The 23374-nt window shown below is 42.9% G+C and overlaps 1 protein-coding gene across 1 annotated transcript in view; it reads left to right on the forward strand.

Moving 5' to 3' along the window:
- The window catches only part of FSTL3 (follistatin like 3), a 28743-nt gene that overhangs the window by 278 nt on the left and 5091 nt on the right, over positions 1-23374 (forward strand). The window contains exons 2-3 of the mRNA XM_015810703.1: positions 230-299; positions 17898-18083. Coding sequence (XP_015666189.1) covers positions 239-299; positions 17898-18083 — 247 coding nt within the window. The 5' untranslated portion in view covers positions 230-238. The remainder of the gene's footprint in view (positions 1-229; positions 300-17897; positions 18084-23374) is intronic.

Below are 23374 nucleotides of genomic sequence, written 5' to 3' on the forward strand. Positions count from 1 at the left end.
TTCTTCTTCTTCTTCTTCTTCTTCTTCTTCTTCTTCTTCTTCTTCTTCTTCTTCTTCTTCTTCTTCTTCTTCTTCTTCTTCTTCTTCTTCTTCTTCTTCTTCTTCTTCTTCTTCTTCTTCTTCTTCTTCTTCTTCTTCTCCTTCTCCTTCTCCTTCTCCTTCTCCTTCTCCTTCTCCTTCTCCTCCTCCTCCTCCTCCTTCTCCTTCTCTATTTTTTGTTTTGTTTTAGTGTCGCATCATGAAAATCTATCTTGTGCTCTCAAGTTTGCTGTACCTGGCATCAGGAGACACTAACGCAGGTAAGAACCTTGGGGACTGACATTTCCCTGCTTCTCTCTCCCTCTGAGCATCAAGGACACCAAGGATACTGGGGAATTTCCCAAGACTCCCTGTTTTTCCACAGGTCTTCAAATTATCGGCTCTTGAAAGGGATCAGGGAAAAAGAGGACACACGAGCATGCGCAGAGGGCAGAATCCCCATATCAGGTGAAAATCAGAAGAGCTAGGTAATTCCGACTTGTTGCAGAAGAAGGATGGGTTCCCTTAAATATAGCACTAATAAGTGAAAATTGAAGTAAAGCTTTAACTGTGGAGGGATAGGGATTAGAAATATATTTTTAATACTGAAGACTCTGAAGTTGCCTTTAAGTTCTGGCATTGTTAGGTTTGAAGAAGACAATTTGTATATAATCTCTCTTTTTTATTAGGAATGAGCAGGGTTCAGCTCTCGGGGGACTTGTAAAATTAATAATTAAATTGCTTCTAAATGTCTTCACCTAAAGGCTGCCGATTCAGAACTACCAAGTCTAGATGACCTCTAGAGTTTTCCCTGTTTCTCTGCTGCCAGTTAGTGATTATTTCACTCGCCTTCCCTGGCAGGATAACTCAAATGAGTACACAAAGTGTATATACAGTAAAATAAGCTAGACCAGTGTTTTTCAAATTTGACAACTTTAAGATGTGTGAACTACAACTCCTAAAATTCCCCAGCTAGCATGATTTTAATTCAAATTATACTTTTAGTGGTGCACAAATCTACACTCATGTGTGTGCCACTTCCATTCTGCACTAGATTTGGTATGTCTCTAAAAAACCTGAAGAGCATGTTCAGAAGATTCCACTTGCAAAAGTTTTATTTGACTTTTTTTTCACTTATTGGACCATTTTCCTTTAATGTCCCAAATAGAGGGGTGTTTGGCTGTATTCACCCAACATGCTGTACTAATTCAATAATCAAATTACTTGTTGCACTATAATACTCTTTCATTTCGAGGCACTGTTTCAAGGACATCGTTCTTGTCTTGCTGTAGATTCTCACATTCTCAAAGAAGATGAAAACAGCTGTTGCGTGGGGATTTAGGAAGGGGAGAACTATCTTAGTCTGTGGTGTCAAAAGATTAAAACTCTGGTGACACTTGTGCCAATTTTATTAAAAAACTTAAACTTCCGTGGGCTGCAATTCACTTCATCCAATGCATAAATTAGCTAGACCAGTGATGGTGAACCTTTTAGAGCCCGAGTGCCCAAACTGCAACCCAAAACCCACTTATTTATCGCCGGGTGCCGGGTGGGCGTGGCCCACTGGGTGGTCATCGCTGTGGTCATGGCAGACTGGGTGGGTGTGGCCAAGATGGGCATGGTCACCTCGATGTTGCTCGTGGGGAGGGACGCCTATGGGGGCCGGGCAGGGTTAGGGGAGATCCAGGGGGTCTCTGGAAGGTGGGGCGGTGGGCAGGAGGCTCATCCTGCAGGGTGAGGCAAGGCAGGGCAGAGGTGCCATTGCCGCTGGGCAAGGCAAGGCAGGGGCCGGGGTGGCTGCTGCCTGACACCATTGGCCCCCACACACAGAGGCCAGCGAGCGCATGGGGGCCGACCGTGTCCGTCAGCAGCCACAGCCTGCCGGCCCTCAACCAGCGCATTCTGGGGCTCCGCAGCCCACCGCCAGCAGTTCAGAGAAGCCCCCTCTGAGCTGGACAGCCGGCCAACAGCTGAGGAGGCAATGCAGTGGGTCGTGCCCAGGAAAAGGAGAGCATGCGAGGCCAGGAGGGATGGGATGGGGGGGGGAGGGAAACCAGCCATGCTGGGATGCATTTGGCCACATGGGAGCTCGGTGAGTTAGTGGGCAGCTGGTTGAAGAGGGACAGTTGCCATCTCCAGGGCATGGTGCGTGTGCCGACAGAGAGGTCTCTGAGTGCCGCCTCTGGCACGCATGCCATAGGTTCTCCGCCACTGAGCTAGACAGATGAAGGACATAGTCACTTTTGATCAGTTTAAATCCTCCATTCATCTAGCCCAGGGGTAGGCAACCTTGGCTCTTTTATGACTCGTGGACTTCAACTCCCAGAATTCCTGAGCCAGCATGGCTCAGCATGGAAACCTCTCCCTTTCCCCTCAGCATGGCTGGCTCAGGAATTCTGGGAGTTGAAGTCCACGAGTCATAAAAGAGCCAAGGTTGCCTACCCCTGATCTAGCCTCTCTATGGTGAAGTGAACTGCAGCCCCCCCAAGCTTAGGTCTTTTGATAAAATTGATTATTTTGGGGTTAACAGAGTCGTCCTGGCTACAGGGCACTTAGTAGTCCTTTGCATGGGTTTTAGCAGAGTGAGGGGGGGTCACCATCCCATACACCCTGAACTTTAATTTTAAGAGATGGTGGGGAAGGAGAAATATTATTATCTTTATTTTATTATTGATATCCCTTTATCATTTTTTGATAAATAACTCAAGCTGGTGAATATATCCAATACACCTTCCTCCTGCTTTCCTCACAACATCAACCCTTTGAGGTGGGTTGGGCTGAGAGAGGGTGATTTGCCCAAGGTCACCCAGATGGCTTTCATGGCTAAGGTGGGACTTGAACTCGGTCCCCCACTTTCTAACCCGGTGCCTTAACCACTAGACCGAGAGCAGTTCTCAAAGGGGAAGGAGGGATAAAGTGCTAGTCTTGATGTGCAAAATGCACACATTTCAATCTTTTACATTTCCATCTGAAAAAAAGATTATGGAGTAGAGTATGGGAGTCAGCTCCCTAGAACAGTGTTTCTCAACCTTGGGCACTTTAGGATGTGTGTTTAAATTCTACTGGCTAGGGACTTCTGGGAGTTGAAGTCCACACATCTTAAACTGGTCAAAGCTGAGAAACACTAGAGAACGGTAACACTGAACATGAGGACCCACAGGTCTCTCTTGTTACAAGGGGGAAAAGCCAGGTAGTCCTCAACTTACGACGATTCATATAATGATCATTCAAAGTTACAGATGCGTTGAAAAAAGTGGCTTACAACCCATCCTTATACTTATGACCATCACAGCATCCCTATGGTCATGTGATCGCGATTTGGGCACTTGGCAACCGGCACATATTTACAATGGTTGCAGCATCACAGAGTCACATGATTGACAAGCAAATCAATGAGGTAGCCAGATTCACTTAACTACCATGGCAAAAAAAAAGTATATAGTTTGGTGTGACTCTCTTAACGACCACTTTGCTCAGTGAAAAATTTTCCAGTCCTAATTGTGGTCATAAGCTGAAGATTACCTGTAAAGGAAAAATTTTCCAAGGATTTCTTGAAGAAGACCATATTTGGTTTCCTGGCGTAAAAATGGTTTGCTTTTGCTTTATTATGAGATGGTTCCTTCACTAGCTTCAGCCCTGGGTAATCTTTGATTTAGTCTGACTCTGTTTACTTTCCAAGTTCAGCCAGGTGCTGCCCTCTGCTGAGACATTTTGCTTGGAATCTGTTCTTTTTTTTATTAGTTTATAATATAAAATACAAAAGTAAATAGTAAGAAAATAGGGGAGGGAGAAGGGAAGGGAAAAGTGTAAGGAAAAGAAGAAAAAGAAAGAAAAAGCATTTATTTTTACAGTTACATAATAGTATAAACTAGCCATTTCTATAGCAACAAACCTATCTAATGGGTAAAACCCAAAATCAAAGTTTCAATTTTTTTTCCACCTCAAGCACAAAGTCCAGAAGCAGTTTCCAAGTAGAAACAAATGTAAATGTGTTTTTTTTTCCTTTAATCAGTCAATTTAGCCATTTCTGCTAACTCGGAGTTTTTTTATTCTTATCCACGAGGGCTAGAATCTTAGGTCTAAGGAAGGGACATCTTAAGGGTAAAGCACTTGTTTCTCTATGTAAAACGCCATGGTTTCAGTTCTAAGTATCTATAGTAGTGTTTGCCAACCTTGGCAATTTTGAGATATGTGTACTTCAACTCCCAAAATTTCCCAGTCCAGTAGTGCTTTTCTGTTTCACACAATCCATGTCCTTCAGAGAAGAAAAATGCTGATATCTTTCTGAATAATCTCAAAATGCATTGTGGGAGTATCATATGCTAAGTCAGAAAGTACCAAACCAATACAGCCCAAAGATAACAGAATAACAGAGTTGGAAGGGACCGTGCAGGTCTTCTAGAATGTGGGTCATTGGAGGCAAGGAAGTGACACCCCATTCTCGGCCCTTTACGGCCTCCATCCAACAGGAGAACAGACACCTCTGTGGTGGGTTCTTGGTGAGATGGAGATGGGTGATGACAGCAGCTCAGTGTCAGATTCCCAAGTGAGTAAGAACTTACCCCACTCCCTTCTAGCACTGATGATGTTACCTAGTTGGGTCATGAAACATCTGCAGGCAAACAACCAGGGTCAGAGAGCACCAAGGACCCCACAGCTCAGCCTTGAGCTACTTCTATTGGTCTTCTATTCTCTTCTATTGGTAAATAACAACCAGTGTGATGTGTTGCAAATACTACATGGCAAAAAGATCAAATTATTCCCTCTCAAGGGGATTATTATTCTCCAATAAGCCTGCATGCAAAGTCAGCTGGATTAGAGTTCCAATTTGTACCAAAAAGCCTGAGAGTATCTAGAATAATGGTTGGGGAATTCTGGGAATTGAATTCCACATGTTTTAAAGTGGCCAAGGTTGAGAAATGCTTCTAAATCCTTTTCTGCGTTTGCACAATGTTGCTCACAGGATGTGTTTGCCTAAATGTTTGCATAACTTAATACAACGACTGAGGTACAAACTGATGGTGGCGGCAACAGAGAGGGCTTCTTTGATGAATGTTTTCAGTAACTAGGAGTTTCTTTGATTAATGTTTTTAGTTCCTGAAGGAATAAAGAAAGCTATGTAGACCCTGATAAGAGAACTGGTTCAAACTTGCCAAGGACAAGGATTCTCTTTTATTATACATTGACTTAGAGCCTAGAACAATAGGGTTGGAAGGGATTTTTGAGGTCTTCTAGACTAAACCCCTATTCAAGCCGGAGATCCTATATCATTCTGGACAAATGGCTGTCCAATCTCTTCTTGAAAACTTCCACTGATTAATTGTTCTCACTGTCAGGAAATTTTCTCTTTGGTTCTAGGTTGCTTCTCTCCAGTGCTTTTTTGCTAAAAAAAAAAAAAAAAAAAAAAAGGTGCTGGAACTCACACACGTCATACAACCCGCCTTGCCTACCCTACAAGGTTCCATCCAAAAAAGGTGCCGGAACTCCGTTCTGGGCATTCTATGAGAAAAAAAGCCCTGCTTCTCTCCTTCATTAGTTTCCATCCATTGCTTCTTGTTCTGCCTTCAGGTGCTTTAGAGAATAGCTTGACTCCCTCTTTTTTATGGCAACCCCTGAGATACTGGAGCACTGCTACCATGTCACCCCTAGTTCTTCTTTTCATTAAACTAGACATACCCAATTCCAGCAACCGTTCCTTATATGTTTTAGCCTCCAGTCCCCTAATCATCTTTGTTGCTCTTCTCTGCACTCTTTCTAGAGTCTCAACATCTTTTTTACATTGTGGCGGCCTTCCATATAACCATCCATATACCAGGAGAAATAAATTAAGCTGCTCCAGGCTTTTCCTGTGAGTCTGAAATGTTTAACCCCAGGAGAGGATGCCCATCGTATCTCTGGATGATGTAGCATTTTAACGTTTTCTCCGTCTAATCCAGCTTCAAGATGGGTTCCTAGAATCCCCCAGCCAGCATTCTGGGAATTGAAGTACACCATCTTCAAGCTGCCAAGATTGAGAAATACTGAATCAATCTATCTCTGTTGTATATCCATACCTGGATTGAAAAATTATGGAGCAATCTGATAGATTCAGCTATCTCACTTTCTCCCTTCATCTCGCCCATGATTGTTAAGGGGGCTAAAGGCTAAAATGCTATTTAAATCATGACCTGAATGCAGATCAATGGTTTGGAATCTCCTGGTGCTCTTCTGCATGATTAATTGCTCTAAACGTTTCCTTTCTGATCCATTTTGGCCAGAGATCAATCTTTCGGTTTTCTTTGCCTCAAACTTTCTTGGCTCCTTCTGGCTTTCAGTGAGACCCACAAAAATAGAGGTTTTCCTGTTCTATCCCTAGTTGAATTATTTTGCTGAGTCCTTCCAAATTATACTAGAAGCAGTGATGGCGAACCTTTTAGAGACCGAGTGCCCAAACTGCAACCCAAAACCTACTTATGTATCGTCGGGTGCCAGGAGGGCGTGGCCCATTGGATGGGCGTGGCTGCGATGGTAACGGCTGACTGGGTGGGACTAAAAAGTTCAATCAATCAATTCCAACTTTGCAAGATCTTTTTTTTTCCCGTGAAAAGTTGAAATTGATTGATTGATTGATTGAACTTTTTTTTTTGTTTGCACACAGTGGTGGAGGCCTAAAGCGAAAAGCTTTTATAAAACCCAGCTGAAAGCCTAGGACTGGGGCGACGGTGCGTGTGTCCACAGAGAGGGCTCTGCGTGCCACCTGTGGCACGCGTGTCATAGGTTCGCCACTATGGTACTAGAGGTAGAATTTGCCCACTGAGTGAACTTTGAAATATGAATGGGATTGGAGAAAAAAAAAATTAGATTTTTCTGGAGGATCTCTTTTTCAGAGGCTCTTATGCCAAATCTTATGCCAATCAAGTTAATAGCTACAGCGGTCTGTGATTTATGACCAATTGTTTTGTATCCGTTTGAAATTACGACAGACCCAACTTGGGGCTACTTACAATCAAGATTCAAAATTCTCACATTGCCCCGCCCAAGGTCACATGATCAGACTTGAGGTGCTTGGCAACACAGCCGCATTTATAGTCTATACATGACTGATGAAAGTCAAAAATCAGTATTTACTTTTGGTTTTCGACAAAACTGTGCCCATAGCAAACCACTGGTTTGCTTAACAACCGTGGTGTTTGCTTAACGACCGTGGTGGTCACTTTACGACTGCAGCATTCGCTTAATGACCACCACAGACAAGGTCATAAAATCAGGTCGATCACATGACAGATCCATTTTACATGGACAAATATCTATGGAGATTCTCAGTCATCCAGGTCATGGTTGTCCCCAAGGTGCTTTTTAAATAAGCACCTTTGAGACAATCATGACGGACAGGCTCCATTATGGTCATAAATCCAGGACTACCTATAGTGTCTGGTCCCACAAGAAGTGCCTGTGAGAACTAATGCTTTTGTTACCTCATGGTTTTCTCTGTTTAGGAGCGATCTTGGTTTGGATTACCTTACAGCAGGCACATTTTGATGCTATTAAAGGGCAGGAGATTTGATGACTTCTTTTTTTTTTTACTTAATTATAACAAGGACTTTCCATTAGGGATGAGAGAATTCTGAGCCAAAATTTGAAATCCAGCACGGGCTGTGCGGATTTCAACATTGCTTGTTTGGGAGGTTTCAGTGAAAATGTATTCCTCTCACCTCCCTCCCGCCCACAGCCCGCGGAACAAATAATATATTTTGGGGGGTAAAAAAAGAAAAAAAATCTCCCCGAGACAGCATTCAAACTCCCAAACCAGGTGCAATCTTCAAAGGAAAAGGCCTGCTTTGAAGTCCAGGTTTTAATCTCTCCACATAACTCTTTGTCTGTGAGCATTTTTTGGAAAGAGTTGCGCAAAAACCTGCCTCTTTGAAGGGAAGGTGGCAAATGAACCGTCAACTCTAGCTTCCAGATGCTTGTTTTGTTTGGGGGGGGGGAGGAATTGCGTTTATATATTTTTTTTCCATGCAACAATTCTAAAATTACAAATACTCTTGGCTCAGAGCCTTGTGTCTCCTGTAGTCGAAGAGTTTTGTTTCAAAGGCGCCCAGGTGTTCAATTTTTATTTTTATTTTTTTTTGCTGCAAAGTTGAGGTGAATGGCTGAATGAGAACGTGAAAGACTGATGGAATATTTGTCCTTTCAGAACGGCATAAAGAGTGGAAAATATCAAATTTAATGACAGTTCTCCAGCCAAGAGAGAGTTTTGGAGACCACCTCATGGTACCTCCTGGGATCCAGCTACTTAACTTTACAAATGTGACATTTCCTCTTTTGCTTAAAAACAAATTAAGGACCACATTAGGGAGGTTAACTTCTAGCTAGTTTAACAAGACTATTCTGGATTTTTTTCAAGCGCTTGTAAAAAAAAAAAAAAAAAAAAAAAGAGCAAGAATTCCAGTTCCTTCTGGCCAAAGTAACATCCCATCCCTCACTTCCTTTATCTAGCAGAGAAGTTCATAACTTCACTGGAGCAAAGGATCAAACAGATATATGTCCACAAGGAATGTTATCTTGGAAAACAAGACAAAAATGTCTGTAGTCCTTAGCTATTTTCTCCTTAAATAAAAGACAAATGTAACAACAACAACAACAACAACAATAATAATAGTAATAATGTTGGAAGGGATCTTGGAGGTCATCTAGTCATGCTGAGGCAGGAAACTCTATACCAGTGATGGCAAACCTATGGCATGTGTGTCAGAGGCGGCACTCAGAGCCCTCTCTGTGGGCACGCCTGCCACCGCCAGCATCTCGCACAGGTCCATTAGGCCGCTGCTGGCGCCCGGAGCAACAACCCCATCCAGCACAAAGGAGATGAAGCAGCCAGCTAGTAAGCTGGAGTAGAGGTGGTAGAGCACACCCCCATGCGCTCGCTGACCTCTGTGTCCGGGGGCCAATGGTGTCAGGCAGCAGCCACCCCTGCCTTGCCTTGCCTTGCCTTGCCTTGCCCTGCAGCAATGGCACCCCCGCCCTACCCCCTGCCTCACCCTGTTGGAAAAGCCTCCTGCCGACCGCCCCACCCACCAGAGATCCCCTGGATCTGTCCCAATCCTGCCCAGCCCCCACAGGCGTCCCCCCACGAGCAACATCGAGGTAGCCATGCCCACCCCGGCCATGCCCACCTAGTCTGCCATGACCACCGCAGCCACACCCACCCAGTGGGCCATGCCCCCTGTTGCCCCCCTGAGCGCACCACAATGCTGATGCGGCCCTGGCATTTTGCGATAAATAAATGGGTTTTGGGTTGCGGTTTGGGCACTCGGTCTCTAAAAGGTTTGCCATCATTGCTCTATACCATTTCAGACAAATGGCTGTCCAATCTCTTCTTAAAAACTTCCAGTGTTGGAGCATTCACAGCTTCTGGAGGCAGGTTACTCCACTGATTAATTGTTCTAACAGTCAGAAAATTAAGATAGGTCTACCATTATTGGTTAACAATACTATAGTACACAAGTGGAACAGCCTTATTCAGAATCAATCTACCTCTGAATATTAGAGGCTGGCAAAAGAGGTAGTTCTCGATTTACGATCACAATCGGGAGCAGAATTTCTGTTTCTAAGCAAGATGATTGTTAAGTGAGTCACGTCCAATTTTTCTCATAGTCAGGAGACCTTTTTTCTCATAGTTGTTAAGCGAGTCACCTGCAATTGTTAAGTGAATCATGCAGTTGTTAAACAAATCAGCTTCCCCCTTTGACTTTGTTTGTCAGAAGCCAGCTGAGAAGGTCGCAAATGGTGATCACACGATCCCAAGATGCTGAAATCATCATAAATGCTTGCTTGGTTGAATGTCTATGAAGATTCTCAGTCACCCAGGTCATGGTTGTCCCAAAGGTGCTTTTTCACAAGGCAACTGGACTGTCTTGTTTTTCTGTGAAGACATTTTGCTTCTCATTGGGACGTGTTTGGTTGCTAAGTGCTCAAATGTGGATCTCATGACTGTGGAGATGCTGTGATGGTTGTTAAGTGCAAGGCCCGGTGATAAGTCACCTTTTTCAGTGCCACTGACACTTCAAACAGTCACTAAATGAATGGTTGTAAGTCGAGGACTACCTGTAAACAGGAGAGATCGGTAGAAGAATGGAAAACTCAGTGCTGCAAACAGGATGCAAGCATCTTGCTGGAATCTGTCATTCTCAAATAAACTGTCAGTGTGGCATGCACAGCCCAATCTTATGCTTGCTTGATTCTATAATACAGGGAAATAGCTCACCTTAGACCAGGGCTTTTCAATCTTTTCACCCATTGTACCACTTTTAGGATATGGCAATATCCGAGTACCACCAGTCGCCTAGCAAGGTGTCAAAAACTTGATGACCAAAAAAGAAAATAGCGGGGGGTGGGTGGGGGTGTTTGGTTTTTATTCCCCTCATCTGCTGGCTGGTTGCAGCAGGTTTTGGTCACTTCACATGACCCTGGGACACTGTGACCGTCATAAATATGAATCAGTTGCCAAGCATCTGAATGTAAATCACAAGACCCTGGGGATGCTGCAACATTCCAGCTGATCGGCACTTCTTCTGGGCTCAGCAGAAGCGCCAGGATCAGTGCTGCTTTCCAGTTGATTGGTGCTTCTTCAGGGCTCAGCAGAAGCACCAGGATGAGCGCCAAGCTCCAGCTGGAGCCTGGCGCTGATCCTGCCGCTTCCACTGAGCCCTGACAGTCTCGAAGAAGCGCCAATCAGCTGGAAAGCAGCATTGATCCTGGCACTTCCGCTGAGCCCTGACAGCCCTGCAGCTCCAGCCATCTCTCGCTTAGGCTTGTGCGGTGCTGCCACCGGTTCAGCTCATTCCCCTCCCCCGCTACCACTTTTCTAGGATGGTCACATACCACCTGCCAGGTGCCAATGTACCACAGGTGGTACCCGTACCACTGGTTGAAAAGCCCTGCCTTAGAAGACATATCCACATAGCTCTGGTTACTTTGACTGGCAGTCAAGTCTTCTTGGTCTCCTTTCCTTTCCTCATCTCCCACCCCATCCCTTTTCTTTCCATCTGGAAAACTGAGAATAAAAATGCAACTCTTGCGTTTTTGGAGTTCCCTGAATTTGGTTGTTTTCCCGAAACCGTTTTGCCATCAGGCTAGGTAACAACATCAGGATGTGCTGTGATGATGGCAGCACCTAGAACTCAACAGTATAGGAAGAGTTCCAGATTAGTAGTCTATGGTGGAGAAAAAAATCAGGACGAGTCTGGTAGCACCTTTCCTGACTAACAAATTTTATTGCCTCAACTTTTGTGAACAGCAGCTCACTTCACCTGATGGATTAAAAATTATACCTTTTAATAACATCGATCAGTTTGAAGAGATCCTTCTGTTTCCTTCTGATTTTGAGAACCCAGCAATGGCAAAGATTCTCTGCTATTGGAAAAAATGCAACCTTCCAGATATAAATCATACAGCCTATCACTGAAGCAGTATTTGTCAACTTTGGCAAGTTTAAGACTTGACTTCAGCTCCCAGAATTCCCCAGCCAACATGGCTGGCTAGAGAATTCTGGGAGCTGAAGTCCACACGTCTTAAACTTGTCAAGATTGAACAATCCTGTATTGAAGCAGTTAGAAGATGGATTCAGTGCAGTTTACATGAAGTTAGCATACATATGGTAAATTCAGACTCTCATAAGATTCAAGCTTGTATTTAGTTTCTGATTCAAGTGTAACCAGACCCTACATTCTTGGCAAGGAATAAGTGTGATGCTCGTGGCAAAAAGGAAATTAACTAGGAAGCCAACATATTTTAAAAATGCTTTTATATGTTTCTATATATTTTTTTTAACCTTATTTTAATTGGATTGTTTTTACCAGCTGTGAGCTGCCTAGAGTTGCTTAGATGAGATGGGTAGCCATACAAATTGAAATAATTGGCAGCTGTGATTTATGTATGTACATAATAATGTATATATATAAATATATATATAAAGAAGGACGCAATAGGTGGATAAAAATGCTAAATTCAGTCAACATCTGGCTGACTATGCAACGAACCATAACACATTTAATTGTATTGTAGAACAATTGTATGTGCATATAATAATTATAATACATTTGTGTATCCCAGTTCCAATGCCAAATCCATCTGGCTGTCTATGCAACCAACAACAATAATTATTATTATAATTGGCACGCTGGATGCCATACCAAAAAATCTTGGATGGCACATAGAAAATCTGCCCATTGAAATTTCCAGTTGTCACATGGCTTAGATCCACATATATACCGTGTTTCCCTGAAAATAAGATCCAACCGGAAAATAAACCTTAGCGTGATTTTTCAGGATGCTTGTAATATAAGCCCTACCCCCAAAATAAGCCCCAGTTAAGATCGTATGCATTTAGTACCGTATTTTCCCCAAAATAAGACCTAATAAGAAAATAAGCCCTAATGTGTCTTTTGGATCAAAAATTAATATAAGACCCAGTCTTATTTTGGAGGAAACACGGTACTATGCTGATATATTATGACATCCTTGGTTCTTGGGAAGAACTTGATGCAGGCCAATACCAACTAAAGAAGTAGCAGCTATGATTTCACATTAGGGTGTATATAATAATCAATACATAAAATGCCAAGTATCAGATGGTAGCAACATTGCAGCCACAAAAACTATCTAGCCCTACGTTCAACAACTCTTTTCTCTTTTATAACTAGCCAACCTGCTTCTTTCCTTGAAATACAGGTAGCCCTCGACATATGACCACAATTAAGCCCAAAATTTCTGTTGCTAAGCAAGACATTGGTGAAGTGAGTTTTGCCTCATTTTATGACCTTGCTTGCCACAGTTGTTAAGTGAATTACTGCTGTTGTTATGTTAGCAACACGGTGGTTAAGTGAATCTGGCTTCCCCATAGACTTTGCTTGTCAGAAAGTCACAAAAGGTGGATCACATGACCCCGAGATACTGCGACCGTCATCAATATGAATCAATTGCCAAGTGTTTGAATTTTGATCATATGATCATGGAGATGCGGCAAGGGTCGTAGGTATGAAAAACGATCATAAGTCACTATTTTCAGTGCCGTTGTAACTTTGAACAAACTGTTGTAAGTCGAGGGCCACCTGTAGTCAGCTGGCGAGGTTGCTACTTTTTGCTACTTCCTACGGGGCTACAAATGATGAAATAACGTGTAAATCAAGTGTGTGTGTGTGTGTGTGTGTGTGTGTGTGTGTTGGTGGTGGTTAAGTGGAAGAAGCTGTTGCACAACCTGGCAGGCTGTCCATCCATCTGGATGGTACATTTGGCTCTTGGTCCGAAATCGTACAAGGCCGCTCTGTGAACGATTAAGAACTGGCCATGATTGGATTTAAAAGGTTATAGGCAAAGTTGAAAGAATCCACCTTTGCTATGGTGGAGACTCCACCATCTTGCCTCCCAGCCAAACCCAGAGTTGAGTATTTCTGGGGAAAGCGAAAGAACGTGGGAGAGTCTGGTGCAACGAGATGGAAATTGCAGAGAATTCTCTTGCAAGAAATGAGTGATTAGTTCATGAGATTAAGAAACAAACAGCCTTTTGATTTAGCTGCCAGCTGGCTGGCTGTGACTGGGTCGAGTAGCTTTCGGGGGTGGGAGGTTGTTGATGGGGGAGAAATTGTGTTTCCCTCCAGAGTGGAAAGAAAAAACGGATCAAGAGTCCCAGACAGACCTCCCACGGTCCCTTCCTTGCTCTTCCCTCACCCAAGCCACCCACCCACTCCTTTTCCAGTTTGTCAAAGCTTCTCCCTTCTGGGAGCAGACACAGCTGGTCTGTCTGGATGCCCTGTCTAAACCAGGATGCTCAGCCCCAAGGAGACAGGGCTGACCTTGGAATTACTAAGGTTCAACCCAGGAGTTTGTTGAGGCCCTGAAGCCAGGCTACACGGTCCGCAGAGGTCAACGAGGCCATCAGGCACAAATCTTTCATTCTCAGTTTTGGGGTCTAGCCAGGGTGGGCGATGATGTGTGGCTTGCGCCCAAGTTAAGTTGAGCTGAGTAGAAGCTAAGAGCTGGTTTTGTCTAGTGGTTAAGACACCAGGCTATAAACCAGAGACTGTGAGTTCTAGTCCTGCCTTAGGCATGAAAACTGGCTGGGTGACTTTGGGCCAATGATCAGGATCCAGTGAGTCCTAGTCCCAATGTAGGCATGAAAGCTAACTGGATGACTTTGGGCTAATCACCAGGAGACTGGGAGTTCTAGTCCCATATTAGGCATGAAAGCCAGCTGGGTAACTTTGGTCCAGTTCCTCTCTGAACCTAACCCACCTCACAGATTTTTGGGGAGAAAATAGCAGGTGGAATATTAGGTATGTTTGCCACCTTGAGTTATTTATAAAAATAATAGGCAGGATTTTTTTTTTTAAAAAAAGTGACAGATATCTGTGTTTCATCTTGTATCACTGGAGGCTTCCAATCATGGGTACGTGAGATTAGACAGCTAAAAAAAAACATGTTTCTTTGAAAGCCCAGTTGCAATATGCTGGGTGAGGTAGTTTCGAATCCAAGTCTTGCATGAGCTTTAGAAAAGTCCTTCACAATTCCCTTCCTTGCAGAACGGAAGCCCTGTTCCAAGATGGCGCCATGTTTCTGCAGATTCTGAGAAAGATCCATCCCACAGCCAACATGGAAGTTGATCTTTCCGTTCTCTGAAATACCAGAAGCGATGCTTTTTCTAATGTGACAACTGTCGCAGTACTTATGGACATGCCAAGTTACCTTATGCTAAATCAGGCTATAATCCATCTTTAGCTTTGGACTGATCATTTCTTATGTCTTTTGGCTCCAATGTATTTTGAGATGCTTTCATCTGAAAATGCAAAGGATGAAGGCATAATTGCAAAACCCTATTTTATAACCCAGAGGAAATTGCTGGTATTCCTGATGGGAAAAAAAAAACCTGCAACTCAGTTCTCCCTCTCTTTGGTAGAAGGGTTGGTTGGCAGTGCAGACCCCAACTTTATACGTGCAATGCCCGATAGACAAATTTAGACAAATGTAGCTTGCTTTCCCAGAAAACGAATTCTACAATTCAGCAATAGAAATATTCTGGCCCTTGGCAGCTTTGAGATGTGTGGACTTCAACTTCCAGAATTCCCCCAGCCAGAATCCTGAGCTGGCAGGGGAATTCTGGGAGTTGAAGTCCACACATCTTAAAGTTGCCAAGGTTGAGAAAAATTGCTCTGGAATATTTGCAGAAGGATAAGTCCCTTTCGCAAAGTTCTTCACCGAGCTAACGAGACACGTTCTTCAGTTAAATTTCACAAATATCAATCTTTTCATAATTTGTTGTGAAGTCTCTTCATCAAAGGAAGCCTGGGATCAACACTTCTATTCAGAATATGACCCAACAGGGGTTAAACATAGGCTTGGAAATACAAGTAGTCCTCGATTTACAACTGTAATGGAGCCTGGAATTTCCGTCGTAAGTCATGACGATCATAAGTCCAGACAGCCATGTGACCAACCCGATTTTATGACTTTTTTTGCAGCTGTCATTAAACAAACATGGCAATCATTTAAGTGATTGCTATGGTTGTTAAGCGAATCTGTTTCACCCAATGGGCATTGTTTGCTGGAAACTAGAAATAAATGCAGGTTTCCAGCAAAAAAAATCATAAATCGTGGTCATGCGACTGCAGGATGCTACAAACAATTTTAATGCGGGCTGGTTGCTGAGCACTCAAAATGCGATCATATGACTATGGGGAAGGAGGCGTCAGAAATTAGAATCTGAGTCATAAGTAGCCCTGGGCAGATCCGTTGTTAGTTTGAACGGTCACTAAGTGACCAGTTGGAAGTTGTGGACTACCTGTAGTTACATACCTGCTGGGAGATTGAGGGTCAGAATTGAATTAATCAAAGGAATGGGAAACAGGCTTGGATTGAAAATTGTTAGGTAAGCGATCCCACATTCACAGATTTAGAGCATGCTGTTTCTCTTATATTTTTATGTTAAGAAAATACAGGTAGTCCTCAAGGTACAATACTGCAGCCGATTTTGGTCACCATATCACAAAAAAGATGTTGAGAGTTTGGAAAAAATTCAGAGAAGAGCAGCTAAGATGATCAAAGCCCTGGAAGCTAAAACATACGAAGAACGGCTACAGGTTTGGCTAGTCTAAAGAAAAGAAGAAGTAGGGGAGACACGATAGCAGTTTTCCAGTATCTGAGGGGCTGCCACAAGGCAGAGGGGTCCAGGTTGTTCACCAAAGCACCAGAGGGAAGGACAAGAAACAATAGTTGGAAACTGATCAAAGAGAGAAGCAACCTGGAATTAAGGAGAAACTTCCTGACAGTGAGGACAATCAACCAGTGGAACAGCTTGCCACCAGAGATCGTGGGCACTCAATCACTGGAGACTTTTAAGAAGAGACTAGACATTCACCTGTCTGAGACGGTATAGGTTCTCCTGCTTGAGCAGGGGGTTGGACTAGAAGACCTCCCAGGTCCCTTCCAGCTCTATTCTATTCTATTTTAATGACCATTCGAAGTTACAACAGCACTGAAAAAAGTGACTTACCATTGTAGCATCCCCGTGGTCACATGATCAAAATTGAGATGCTTGGCAACTGGTTCGTATTTATGACGGTTGACGTGTCCCGGAGTCATGTGATCCCCTTTTGCAACCTTCTGACAAGCAAGGTCCATGGGGAAGCCTGATTCACTTAACAATGATGTTACTAATTTTAACTGCAGTGATTCACTTAATAACTGTGGCAAGAAAGGTCGTAAAATGAGGCAAAACTCACTTAACAAATGTCACACTTAGCAACAGAAATTTTAGGCTGAATTGTGGTCCTAAGTCGAGGACTAACTGTATATGGTAGGAATCAATTATCCATAGCTGATTGGTTCAGCTTTTTAAAATGCCGCAGTGTTTCTCAACCATAGCGATTTTTAGGATGTGTGGACTTCAACTCCCACAATTGTAAACTCCCATGTTAAGTTGCCACTGGTGAGTAACATTGGAATATAAATATAAAAATACTTCTGGATTACAATATTCAGAAGTTCAACAATATAGAAAGCCAATTGGAACCATTCCATCGTTCTCGGTTCTATCTGGAGACTGAATTTTAGCGAGCATTTTTTATACCTGTAGATCCTTTTACTGAAAATAAACTAGGATTACCACGTCTGGATGGCAAATACCTGGACTATTCTAATTTGAAGGTGTCATCTAGCTGTCACGGAAATATTTGACATCCAGACCTAATCCTAAAATTGCAGAAATCATTCTTATTCATAGAAAACTGGTCTCGGGAGTTACAGAAGCAATATTTTACTAGGTCAAAAATGGATTTCATATAAACAGCACTGCTAGTGGCTTACCCAAATATAAGCAAGAATTTTCGATGTAATCTGTGTATGTCTATTGTACACAAATTAAACATATTTTCTGTAGTCATTTTTAGATCCTTTTTGTTTTATACAGAGGAATTACTTTACGATGTTTGAAGAACTGTGGAAATTGAAGATTAATTTCATTCTAATTAGCAGATAAATTTAGAAAGTACAAGTTAGGTAGAGATATGTTAAATGCAAAGCAAACATGTTTATACGTTTCCTCGTGATATATCTATATTTAGTTTTGTATAGTTCTCCACATTTCTGCTTTCCTGCTGACCCTTTTCTCAGTCCCAGTTTATTTGTTTAAAACATTAATATAGCTGCCCATTTTCCATTTCCTTCCTTCCTTCCTTCCTTCCTTCCTTCCTTCCTTCTTTCTTTCTTTCTTTCTTTCTTTCTTTCTTTCTTTCTTTCTTTCTTTCTTTCTTTCTTCTCAACTTTTTAATTAATTTGTTTTTTTATTTACGGAAAAAACTTTAATAAAAGAAGAGAGAATTCTCAGTTTTCTCCCTTTCTCCCTAAAGGTGGGATCTGCTGGTTACAGCAAGGACGCGAAGCCAGATGCACGATGATCCTCCAGATGGGGGTCACTTGGGAGGAGTGCTGTGGCAACGGAAATACGGACATGGCCTGGTCAAACTACTCACACCCGGACAACAAGATCGGCCTTCTTAGGATCTTGGGCCTTGTGACCTGCCACCCCTGCAAAGGTAAAAGGTTTTGTAACTTGTTTAAAGCACTGGATCCTAACCGGTGCTATGAAGCCAAGAGCGATCTCGCCTGAACTAATCAAAGAGAGAAGCAACCTAGAATTAAGGAGAAATTTCCTGACAGTTAGAACAATTAATCAGTGGAACAACCTGCCTTCAGATGTTATGGGTGCTCCAATACTGAAGGTTTTGGACAACTATTTGTCTGAAATGGTATAGGGTTTTCTGCCTGAGCAGGGGGGTGGACTAGATGACCTCCAAGATCCCTTCCAACGCTATATTATTATTATTATTATTATTATTATTATTATTATTATTATTATTATTATTATTCTGAAAAGTCCCAGATTTACCTATCACAATATTATTTTCTTTGCTTCCGGTTCTAGGCTCTTCCTGTAAGTGATGAAAATTTTGGTCTAGACCGGTGTTTCTCAACCTCAGCAACTTTAAAACGTGTAAACTTCAACTTCCATAATCCCCAGCCAGCACACAGTAGTCTCTACAAGTGGTCCTCGCTTAATGACTGCTCACTTAGCGACCATTTGAAGTTATGATAAACCCTGTACTTTACCACCCAATTTTGAAATCCTGATGGTCACAGACACACATTCCTGTGATCGTGTGATCACATTTTTGGATGCTTGGCAACCGACTCACATTGACGGCCGTTTGCAGCAATCCCGCAGTCATGTGACCACAATTTTTGGCATTTTTGCTGATTTCCGGTGTTTACTTTCGGTTTCCAGCAAAAAAATACCCATTGGGTATATGGATTTGTTTAACAACCACCGTCTCCACTTAACAACTGTGGCATTCATTTAACAACGGTGGTATACCTTTAATGACTGCCCCAAAAACAGTAATAAAACTGGCCTCCTGCTTAACCACTGCCATGACTTACAGGTATAATTTTGGGCTTAATTGCTGTCGTAAGTTATCATATTCCTTCCAGGTTATACAGACAAGTTACAAAACTCATTTCAACCCTGCTCTACTGTACAAATATTCTCTTTTATAGGTTATAAAACAGAAATGAGAGCTGTTTGCTCTGGCTTTTGGATAATTAGCAGCATAATCCACAGGGAAGGGCCATTGGTCCTCAGTTAGTGGCTTGTAAACAGAGACTGGACGGCCACCTATAGAATGGAAGATTTCTTGCATCAGCAGAGGGTTGGGCTTGATGACCCCCGAGGACCCCTTCTATAAATTGTAGCTTTGTTGTTGTTGTTAATTGCAAAGTCGTGTCTGACCCATCGCGACTCCATGGACAACGTTCCTCCAGGCCTTCCTGTCCTCTATCATCTTCTGGAGTCCATTGAAGCTCACGCCTACTGCTTCAGTGACTCCATCCAGCCACCTCATTCTCTGTCGTCCCCTTCTTCTATTGCCCTCAGTCTTTCCCAGCATTAGGCTCTTCTCCAGTGAGTCCTTCCTTCTCATTAGGTGGCCAAAGGACTTGAGTTTCAACTTCAGGATCTGGCCTTCTAAAGAGCAGTCAGAGTTGATCTCCTCTAGGACTGACCGGTTGGATCACCTTGCAGTCCAGGGGACTCACAGGAGTCTTCTCCAGCACCATAGTTCAAAGGCCTCCATTCTTTGGTGCTCGGCCTTTCCTGTGGTCCAACTTTTACAGCCATACATTGCAACTGGGGAAACCATGGCCTTGACTATAGGCACTTTTGTTGGCAGGGTGATGTCTTTGTTTTTTAGTATACTGTCTAGATTTGCCATGGCTTTCCTCCCCAGGAGCAAGCTGGGGACCTTGTAGTTACCTCATTGCTAATCTTTTCAAGTGGCTCATCAATAGCACATTTACCATATTTATTACACCACTCACCCACCTTCAATCCTAATCAAGAAGCAGCCAACTTTCTTTATTTTTATCTTGTATTTTTATAACAACCAGCCAATTCCCCCCCAGCTCTGCTTAGCAGCAATTAGATTCTAAGTTCATTAAACTTTACGTTTATCATGTTTTGATTTTAATGATTAAGCTGTTAACGCGCAGCATTTTGAATACTTTTAACGTTCTAATTGTTTTATGTTATTGTAAAACAATTTTATAATGTTATAAACTACCCAGAGCCCCTTGACAGTGAGATGGGAAGCCAATAAATTTAATAAATAAATAAAGGTACATAGGACGACCCTTCCCTTAAACATGCAAAGCCACCGGGGGGGGGGGGGCTATTCCCACAGCTCAGGTTAATAAAGATTTATTGGAGAAAATAAATCAAAGCACAATACAGAACACAATGCAGAACATGATACAAAAGTGTTGACTTACAACAGTTTGTTTAGTGACTGTTTGAAGTTACAAACAAAGGCACTGAAAAAAGTGACTTATGACCGTTTTTCAGACGTATAACCACTGCAGCATCCCCGTGGTCCCCTGGTCAAAATACACAATGCAGGTAGTTCTCAATTTTTGACCACAATTCAGCCCAAAATTTCCATTGCTAAGCGGGGCAGTCGTTAAGTGAGTTTTGCCCCATTTTACGATCCTTTTTTTGCCACAGCTGTCAGGCAAACTCCAGTTGTTAAGTAAATGGTGTGATTGTTAAACGAATCTGGCTTCCCCCATTGACTTTGCTTGTTTGAAGCAGGCTGGAAAAGGTTACAAAGGGTGATCACGTGACTGTAACTGCCATAAATACATGCCAGTTGCCAAGTGCCTGAATGTTATAATAGTAATAGTAGTAGTAGTAGTAGTAGTAGTAGTAGTAAAGTTGGAAGGGATCTTGGAGGTCATCTAGTCCAACCCCCTGCTCAGGCAGGAAACCTTAACCCAGGGGTAGGCAACCTTGGCTCTTTTATGACTCGTGGACTTCAACTCCTAGAATTCCTGAGCCAGCCATGCTGAGGGGAAAGGGAGAGGTTTCTAAGCTGAGCCATGCTGGCTCAGGAATTCTGGGAGTTGAAGTCCATGAGTCATAAAAGAGCCAAGGTTGCCTACCCCTGGCCTATATCATTTCAGACAAATGGCGGTCTGGTCTCTTCTTAAAAACCTCCAGTGTTGGAGCATTCACAGCTTCTGGAGGCAGGTTGTTCCACTGATTAATTGTTCTCACTGTCAGGAAATTTCTCCTTAGTTCTACAGGTTGTGTTTCTCCTTGATTAGTTTCCATCCGTTGCTTCTTGTCCTGTCTTCGGGTGCTTTGGAGAATAGCTTGACTCCCTCTTCTTTGAGGCAGCCCCTGAGATATTGGAACACTGCTATCATGTCACCCCTCGTCCTTCTCTTCATTAAACTAGACATACCCAATTCCAGCAACCGTTCCTTATATGTTTTGATCACATGACCATGGAGACGATACAATGGTCATAAGTGTGAAAAACAGGTCATAAGTCACTTTTCTCATTGCCATCATTAAACAAATGGTTGTTAAGTCGAGAACTACCTGTAATGTGAACACCATAGTTAAAAATGTCCCCAATTTCCCTTTCCTTTCCCGACTATTATAATAATAATAATGATAAGGTTGGAAGGGACCTCGGAAGTCATCTAGTCCACCCTCCTGCTCAGGCAGGAAACCCTATATCATTTCGGACAAATGGCTGTCCAGATCTTCTTTAAAACTTCCAGTGTTGGAGCATTCACCGCTTCTGGAGGCAGGTTGTTCCACTGGTTAATTGTTCTCACTGTCAGGAAGTTTCTCCTTAGTTCTAGGTTGCTTCTCTCCTTGATTAGTTTCCACCCGTTGCTTCTTGTCCTGCCTTCAGGTGCTTTGGAGAAGAGCTTGACTCCCTCTTCTTTGTGGCCGCCCCTGAGATATTGGAAGGCTGCTATCATGTCACCCCTGGTCCTTCTCTTTGTTAAACTAGACATGCCCAATTCCACCAATCCAGGCTATTTGAGAAAAGGCTCAGGGTTACGGATAGGGTCTGGCTTGCTGTTACCCAAAACAAGCTTCATACAGGTAGTCCTTGACTTACAACAGTTTGTTTAGTGACTGTTCAAAATTACAATGGCACTGAAAAAAGTGACATGACCGTTTTTCACACTTACGACCACTGCAGCCTCCCCATGCTCCCTTGATCAAAATTCAGACTCTTTGGCAATTGACTCATGTTTATGACAGTTGCAGTGTCCTGAGGTCATGTGATCACCTTTTTTGGGACCTTCTGACAAGCAAAGTCAATGGGAGAGCCAGATTCACTTAACAACCATGTTACTACTTTAACAACTATGTTACCTGCAGTGATTCACTTGACAACTGTGGCCAGGAAGGTCATAAAATGGGGCAAAACTCACTTTATTTATTTATTTATTTATTGAATTTATATACCGCCCTATCTCCCTTACGGGACTCAGGGCGGTGAACAGGCAATAATAAAACAAATGACTTAACAAATGTCTCACTTAACAAAAATTTGGGGCTCAGTTGTGGTCATAAGTTCCGGGTTACCCGGAGAGCTTCCATGAAGGGGTGCAGTCTACCCCACCACTTTCCCACCCTCCTCACCTTTCTCTCCACTCGTCCCCAGATCAATTGTCCGGCCAAGATAGGAAAAGGCACCGTTGGCCCTCAGAGATTCTCCCTTTGACTTCCTCCCCATAAATATCATGCAAAATGTCGTTAAAAAGAGAAAGAAAGAAAGAAAGAAAGAAAGAAAGAAAGAAAGAAAGAAAGAAAGAAAGAAAGAAAGAAAGAAAGAAAGAAAGGAAGGAAGGAAGGAAGGAAGGAAGGAAGGAAGGAAGGAAGGAAGGAGAAGAAGAAGAAGAAGAAGAAGAGGAAGAGGAAGAGGAAGAGGAAGAAGAAGAAGAAGAAGAAGAAGAAGAAGAAGAAGAAGAAGAAGAAGAAGAAGAAGAAGAAGAAGGAAGAAGAAGAAGAAGAAGAAGAAGAAGAAGAAGAAGAAGAAGAAGAGGAAGAGGAAGAGGAAGAGGAAGAGGAAGAGGAAGAAGAAGAAGAAGAAGAAGAAGAAGAAGAAGAAGAAGAAGAAGAAGAAGAAGAAGAAGAAGAAGAAGAAGAAGAAGAAGAAGAAGAAGAAGAAGAAGAAAAAACAGAAACAAAACAGGACAGCCCTCAATTTGGTTGCCAGCCAACATTCTCCCAGACTTCTAGAAAAGCCCACACACGTTTTGCTCCAGACTTCTGCGCTTCGGGGAAATGAGTTTTGCACACCTCGCCCGTCTGCTTTGAACCCCGCCAGACAGTTTTTGCCTGGGGGTCCCCCAGTCACACAATGTACCCGTTTGTCTCCTTCCTCCCCTGTAGCCCAAACAGGCATATTTCCCTCGTCCCCCCACTCCCGTTTCCCCAGACAGTTTTTCTTCTGATTTGTTG

Source organism: Protobothrops mucrosquamatus, unplaced genomic scaffold (assembly GCF_001527695.2).
Source record: "Protobothrops mucrosquamatus isolate PMUCROS unplaced genomic scaffold, P.Mucros_1.0 scaffold14, whole genome shotgun sequence".
NCBI lineage: Eukaryota > Metazoa > Chordata > Lepidosauria > Squamata > Viperidae > Protobothrops > Protobothrops mucrosquamatus.